At 45.8% G+C, this 7633-nt stretch overlaps 1 protein-coding gene across 1 annotated transcript in view; it reads right to left on the bottom strand.

Moving 5' to 3' along the window:
- Positions 1 to 1156: 1156 nt before the first annotated feature.
- Positions 1157 to 7633, bottom strand: part of LOC101733882 (L-gulonolactone oxidase) — a 75099-nt gene continuing 68622 nt past the window's right edge. Inside the window, exons 9-12 of the mRNA XM_031903103.1 lie at positions 3431 to 3580; positions 2016 to 2180; positions 1667 to 1757; positions 1157 to 1391 (exon numbers count right to left, since the gene is read on the bottom strand). Of these exons, the coding sequence (XP_031758963.1) occupies positions 1263 to 1391; positions 1667 to 1757; positions 2016 to 2180; positions 3431 to 3580 (535 nt within the window). The 3' untranslated portion in view covers positions 1157 to 1262. The remainder of the gene's footprint in view (positions 1392 to 1666; positions 1758 to 2015; positions 2181 to 3430; positions 3581 to 7633) is intronic.

Raw genomic sequence — 7633 nt, 5'->3', positions numbered from 1 at the left:
TTTCTGTAAAAGTGCATTTTACTACAGAATATTCTCACATTTTTCCTTTCCATGTATAACAGCTTGAAGCAATGTTAGAAAGCACAGGCTGGGATTCACTCTCTGGGGTACACGGAATAATGTTGGGGAACCTGGTTCCATTCCAAGCTAATGGCTGTTTATGGTTGGTGGGAAACCGGGTTCAGCAAAGGCCGGACCTTCACAAACTGGTGGTATAATGCTCGGGTATAATGGTATAATGCTCGGGTATATTGGTATAATGCTCGGGTATAATGGTATAATGCTCGGGTATAATGGTATAATGCTCGGGTATAATGGTATAATGTTCGGGTATAATGCTGGAGTATATTGGTATAATGCTCAGGTATAATGGTATAATGCTCGGGTATAATGGTATAATGCTCAGGTATAATGGTATAATGCTCGGGTATAATGGTATAATGCTCGGGTATAATGGTATAATGCTCGGGTATAATGGTATAATGCTCGGGTATAATGGTATAATGCTCGGGTATATTGGTATAATGCTCGGGTATAATGGTATAATGCTCGGGTATAATGGTATAATGCTCGGGTATAATGGTATAATGCTCGGGTATAATGCTCGGGTATAATGGTATAATGCTCGGGTATATTGGTATAATGCTCGGGTATATTGGTATAATGCTCGGGTATAATGGTATAATGCTCGGGTATAATGGTATAATGCTCGGGTATAATGGTATAATGCTCGGGTATAATGGTATAATGCTCAGGTATAACGGTATAATGCTCGGGTATAACGGTATAATGCTCGGGTATAACGGTATAATGCTCAGGTATAATGGTATAATGCTCGGGTATAATGGTATAATGCTCGGGTATAATGGTATAATGCTCGGGTATAATGGTATAATGCTCGGGTATAATGGTATAATGCTCGGGTATATTGGTATAATGCTCGGGTATAATGGTATAATGCTCGGGTATAATGGTATAATGCTCGGGTATAATGGTATAATGCTCGGGTATAATGCTCGGGTATAATGGTATAATGCTCGGGTATATTGGTATAATGCTCGGGTATAATGGTATAATGCTCGGGTATATTGGTATAATGCTCGGGTATATTGGTATAATGCTCGGGTATAAGGGTATAATGCTCGGGTATATTGGTATAATGCTCGGGTATAATGGTATAAGGCTCGGGTATAAGGGTATAATGCTCGGGTATATTGGTATAATGCTCAGGATTGTTCTCGTTCCCCAGCTCCCCCTGCTCATTAGTAGAAGACCTTCTCCAGATAAGCATTTAGGAACATTCCCGTTGTGTCCAGCTTCTCCCGGATGCCCTTGAATTTGCCGAATGCCGGGTACATCTTTTCAAAGTCTTTGCGGGTGCAGGTGTGAGCCTAGAATATATTCATAGGAACATTACTTGATATCATGGTAACCAGCCTGGCGCTGCTGTGTAACTATGGGAACGAATCAGTTGGAATTAGATGTAATATTCAATATTTTGCACCAGGTGGCAGTGTTGGCACAAAACAAAACTCATTTGCCAGTAACAGTGTATTTTTTCATGAAAAATTTTCAAAATCAAATATATCAGTATATATGGAAAAAAGTCAGGAATCATGAACCACACAGGAAATACGATGCATTATAAATCATGAATATTACTGACCTTGGCCCAGTGGGGCCTTCCTCCAACTTTTTTCATGATATTCTCATATTCTACCCAGTATTCTTGGTGCGGAACATCTTTCCCATAAGGCCTAAAGGTTGTCATAAAGGGAACATTAGACAGAGAGTCTCATATTATTAACACCTGATGTGTATATCCAAGCATTGTATAACAGGCTCTATACACAGGGCCACACACATATATATCCACCCACAATCAAATCAGCTCTGTGACCCGCCTAAAGGAAATGGGCCCTAAGAACCGGTTCTCCATTAGTCTCTTCAGCAGGGGTTCCCAAATCACATGCAAAGGGAATGAGATGCACCCAATTGCCCATTATGACTCTCACCTGTACATAATAATGTTCATGTAACAACTGTCCCGATGGTAACAAGGGCTCATCAGTATATCATCCCCGCGGGCAAATCGGACCTCCACTGGGAAATGCGCCACTACGTGCGGGTTCTTCTCCAGCCAATCCTTCAGCTGCATTAATGCGTCCTTGGTCTTTTCTCTGATATCAAAATAATAATAATATTAATGATTTGCTCTTGGTTCCATTCAATACTATGCTGAACCTATGAGATAAGATAACGGACACTGAATTAAATAATTACAGAGAAAGGGATAGGATGGGCCTGGAATTCAAGGAGGAGGATTGTATTAATACCCAATTCACTGGTGGGTACAAACAGGGCCCCCTGGGTAAATGAAGATGGCCATACATGCCCTGTGGCCGGCTAATTAACAAATCCTGCTGAGACAGATCTGTGCCTTATGGCTACTATACCCTCACTTGGGGTAATGTTGGCTGGATTTTCTGCCCATTCCAAGGTCTACTAGGCGGGGTAAGAGGGATCAGATTGACCAGCAGTGTGAACCGGTGTCATTAATGCATGTCATGTGACCAGCTATGGGAAGGGTTGGGTAGGGCACCCTGGTGGATAAGGGTGACAGCTGTAGAGGTGGCCCCGGGTTGTGCCTAAAGTAGAGCCTTAATGCCATCATTGGAAGGTGGAGTTGTAGGTCGGTCTGTGCCTATCAACCAATATGGCAAAGCTCAAGGGTTGCCAGTCACCAGCAATGTCAACTATGGGCAGGGTTAGACTGGGGGGTGAAGGGCCCACCGGGGCTCCCCGCTTGCGTCCCTTAAGTCTCCCCCCCTCGCAGCGCCCCCACCCGATGTCCTCCCCCGAGTGCGCATAATTTAACGGGTCGGGAGGAGCTGTCGGGCAGAGGGAGCGCAGCAAGGGTCGGGTCTGGGCCGCCGGGCCCCACTGGGATTTTTCTCAGTGTCCCGGCAGCCCAGTCTGACCCTGACTATGGGTCCATCATTCACCCAGCAACTCGGTGCCATGGCATTTAGCCATAACCAGCAGGTGGTGCTCCAGTCTGGCAATGGCCCAGATACCCCTGAACAGTTTGTAGCCATTTCCCAATCATTATGAATAAGTAGCCCATTGCCCCCAGCCTAAAATCACAAGGTCCTCCTGGTTGGCCAGAATATCCAGCCCTCAGGCCAATGACTGGATCTGTAACAGTAAATGTCATTTTTCTGGATAATAATATATTTTGTTTGGAAGTTCATGGCTATTTTATTGGGCAGGAGAGAATTTCAGCCCTTTGATTCTGCCTCTGCTAAACCCTTTTACATGTAAATGTGAAATTATTGACCTTAATCCCCTCTCTCTGGGGCAGAACCTTCCCGCACACAATACAGAACGTGCAGAGATAACGAGGCAAGCGGAGAGCAATGGGACTTACATGGGAATAGCCCAGTCCTGTACGTGCTGCTTGAACAGACAGTCGAAGTTGAAGACTTTATGACTGATGTTGACCCGTTGGCTTTTACTGGCAAACAGCAGCCGGAAGAAGAACCGGTTGATCCAAGGGACCATCCCTGACATGAAAGTGCTGCAAACAGAAGGGAAATGCATTTGATATGAGACACAGTTCAGATTTCTTGATCCAGAGAGGAATAATTAATATGAACCAGAACTTTCTCGACCATTAGAGTGCAAGCTGCCTGGCGCGGCGTTCTGTACAGGTCACGGGCAATATCATAAATCATTTATATATTATTACTTTCAATGGTTTGGGCCCCTGGTTCCAGTGAAACCTTAAGGCTACAGGGTACAGTGACATTCCCGGCAATTCCGTGCTCCCTACTTTGTGGAATAGTTTGGGGGGGCCCTTTCCTGTTTCAGCAAAATAATGTCCCCCATGTACAGAGATGGGCCCTACAGAATGGGTTTGCTGAGATGGGAAGAACCTGCACAGAGCTCTGACCCAACCCAACTGAACCCCTGTGGGATGGAACCCCGACTGTGAGCCTGATCCCCAACATCACTGCCCAACCTCACTAATGCCCTTGTGGCTGAATGGGAGCAACTCCCAGCAACTCCAACATCTAGTGGGAACCTTCCCAGAGGGGCAGGGGCAGTTATAGCAGCAAAGGGAGGGGCATATTTTTATGAATCCCCTTGGTTTGGGAATGAGATGTTGGGCAGGCAGGGGTCTGGTTACATTTGGCTCAGTCTTTACTCAGTCACATCCAACTCTTAGGCCAGTCCCAATGTTTTAATGGCTGGAATCAAGACTGTTGTGTTAAACAGGGCAGTTATAAGACGTGTCATTGTTGGGTCACAATCTCCATGGAAGATACCTGACCATAAAGCAAGGATGTGCCGTCACGTTATGTAATACAGAGCCAAAGCCTCTAAGTTTAACTGACAGACCCTGTAACATTATTTATATTGTCATGGAAACCCCGGCGACTGTGCCCTCGCAGGCTCCCTACAGACTCTCCCGTCATCTGGAGCAACAGTTGTTGGTACCTTCGGGGCAATAGGAGACCGGCAGAACCTCGACATACAGACATTTATCTGCCAGACACATGAGCAGCTGTTCTGTTGGATTCCAGCGATCAACATTAATGAGTCTGAACTTACTGACTGGAAGGGAAAATCATATTTCAGTGTAATGTATGTACTGTGGGTCTGTGTGCCTCAGCCTGAGAATGAGCCATTACTTGTATGAAGAACTAGAGGAACTCAGAGCATGTTAGTAGCCCCTTGGGTCTCCATTGTAGCCCATTATTATGGGGCACAGGGTGCAGTTAAGGTGCTTGGGAAACCCAGTAGTGAAACCGGTTTTTGCCTCCATCAAATCTCTTTGGCGCTAAGACCCATGGGAATTAATGCTGGGGAGGTGCCGCCATGTTTCCTTCCAAGTCTGGAGAAGCAAACAGTCAGGTCACATAAACTAACTTGGGTACCAGGTATTCTTACCTTCCTACTAATGTGTCTGTCCCTTTCCCTTCCCTGCACTGCTGGTTCTGACTCCTGATACAACTCCCCAATATCCATTCATTCCTCATTCTCACTGGGTTTATAGTTATGTGTAACTGTCACTGTGTCTGCCCCTTTCCCTTCTCTGCACTGCTGGTTCTGACTCCTGATACAACTTCCCAATATCCATTCATTCCTCATTCTCACTGGGTTTATAGTTATGTGTAACTGTCACTGTGTCTGTCCCTTTCCCTTCCCTGCACTGCTGGTTCTGACTCCTGATACAACTTCCCAATATCCATTCATCCCTCATTCTCACTGGATTTATAGTTATGTGTAACTGTCACTGTGTCTGTCCCTTTCCCTTCTCTGCACTGCTGGTTCTGACTCCTGATACAACTCCCCAATATCCATTCATTCCTCATTCTCACTGGATTTATAGTTATGTGTAACTGTCACTGTGTCTGTCCCTTTCCCTTCTCTGCACTGCTGGTTCTGACTCCTGATACAACTCCCCAATATCCATTCATTCCTCATTCTCACTGGGTTTATAGTTATGTGTAACTGTCACTGTGTCTGTCCCTTTCCCTTCTCTGCACTGCTGGTTCTGACTCCTGATACAACTCCCCAATATCCATTCATTCCTCATTCTCACTGGATTTATAGTTATGTGTAACTGTCACTGTGTCTGTCCCTTTCCCTTCTCTGCACTGCTGGTTCTGACTCCTGATACAACTCCCCAATATCCATTCATTCCTCATTCTCACTGGGTTTATAGTTATGTGTAACTGTCACTGTGCCTGTCCCTTTCCCTTCTCTGCACTGCTGGTTCTGACTCCTGATACAACTCCCCAATATCCATTCATTCCTCATTCTCACTGGGTTGATAGTTATGTGTAACTGTCACTGTGTCTGTCCCTTTCCCTTCTCTGCACTGCTGGTTCTGACTCCTGATACAACTCCCCAATATCCATTCATTCCTCATTCTCACTGGGTTTATAGTTATGTGTAACTGTCACTGTGTCTGTCCCTTTCCCTTCTCTGCACTGCTGGTTCTGACTCCTGATACAACTCCCCAATACCCATTCATTCCTCATTCTCACTGGGTTTATAGTTATGTGTAACTGTCATTGTTACTGAATGCAGTGTCTGTCCCCTTGTGTTGTTTTGTTATAACAACAGAATGGAACAGAAATAATTTCTTTTGGAGACTTATTTATTTAATGATACAAAGGATACAAATCATTTTTTTAAATAAGAGAAGAATTTGCAGTTACTGCCACTTGTCACCAGGTGGAGCTAGAATGCAAAGAATTGGCTGTGGGAATAAAAAAATTCCTTGAAATTTCTTGGCTTTGGCTGTTGGATATGGATAGATTTGTGGGGCATTGGAGCACCTGAGGGGCATACTGTATGTATATATATATCACATATATAAATGCATAGCTCACCGCTTACCTGCCTATGGACAACGAAGTAATCTGATTGGCCAATTACCTGGGGGATGCCTTGGAAAGAAGGACTGGCATATACAGGACCATAAGCTGTGCTAATATATAATGCTGAACCCATAGAGTTACTTGGGCTTTTCCCAGACCAGTGAATGATGTGTAGGAATGGATAGTTCCACGGAACCCTCTATATACATATATCACGGAATTTCTATGCCATAAGAGGGGATGCCGAGTTCTTTTGCAGTCATTAGCCCCACTATAAGGGTGGGCAGGGTCGGACTGGGCCGCCGGGACACCAGGAAAAATCCCGGGGGGCCCCGGCCCTAGTGGGCCTCGGTGGCCCAGACCCGACCCTTGCCTGTTCCTCCCCTGACGCGTTAAACTTACTCACGCTTGGGGGAGGACATCGGGTGGGGGACCCTGCGGGGGGGTGAGGGGGGACCCTGCGGGGGGGTTAGGGGGGCCCCTGCGGGGGGGGGGCTCTGGTGGGTCCTGCACCCCCTCCATCCGACCCTGAGGGTGGGGTGGGGGGATCCTGTCTAGCTGAGACCCTAGTAGCACCCAATCATTACTCTATACCAGGGGGGCAGAGTATCCATCTAGGGGTAACTCTGAATGCAACCTGATTGGCCTTTTTAAATGAACCTTTAATTAGCTAAATATCTGTAACCCTTTCCTGGCTTTATCTACTGGGAGAGGATCATACAGGGGGGATTGGGCTGCCAATCTCTGTAGAACTGTAGGGAGAGACTGGGAAGCCTGGGGGACAGTATTATATATTATACACATACATTCAACTCAGGATTTAAAAAAGAAACCCTTCCAGCGCTAAAGCCTTGGGGGTCATTACTCTCTGGGTCACATGTCTGTCAGTGCCGGCGGGAAGCTGGGGGGCAGAAAGGCTCTGATTGTTGTTGACGCTCACAGATACACACGTGTCTACACGGATACACACGGAACATGACATGTTAGTCCCAGGGGCCAAATACATACAGAATATTCATCTTGGATAACATTTTGGGAAGGTTTTATTGTCCTTTGAGAAATAACAGCTGAGTTCTATTGCCTTGTAGAGTGTAAGCTCTTTTGGGCAGGGCTCCCTTCCCCTCTTGTATCTGTTATTGATTGCTTTATATGTTACTCCTTGTAGAGTGTAAGCTCTTTTGGGCAGGGCTCCCTTCCCCTCTTGTATCGGTTATTGGTTGCTTTATATGTTACTCCTT

This window comes from Xenopus tropicalis, chromosome 5, assembly GCF_000004195.4.
Source record: "Xenopus tropicalis strain Nigerian chromosome 5, UCB_Xtro_10.0, whole genome shotgun sequence".
Taxonomy (NCBI): Eukaryota; Metazoa; Chordata; class Amphibia; order Anura; family Pipidae; genus Xenopus; species Xenopus tropicalis.
This window is presented reverse-complemented; position numbering and strand designations above follow the sequence as displayed.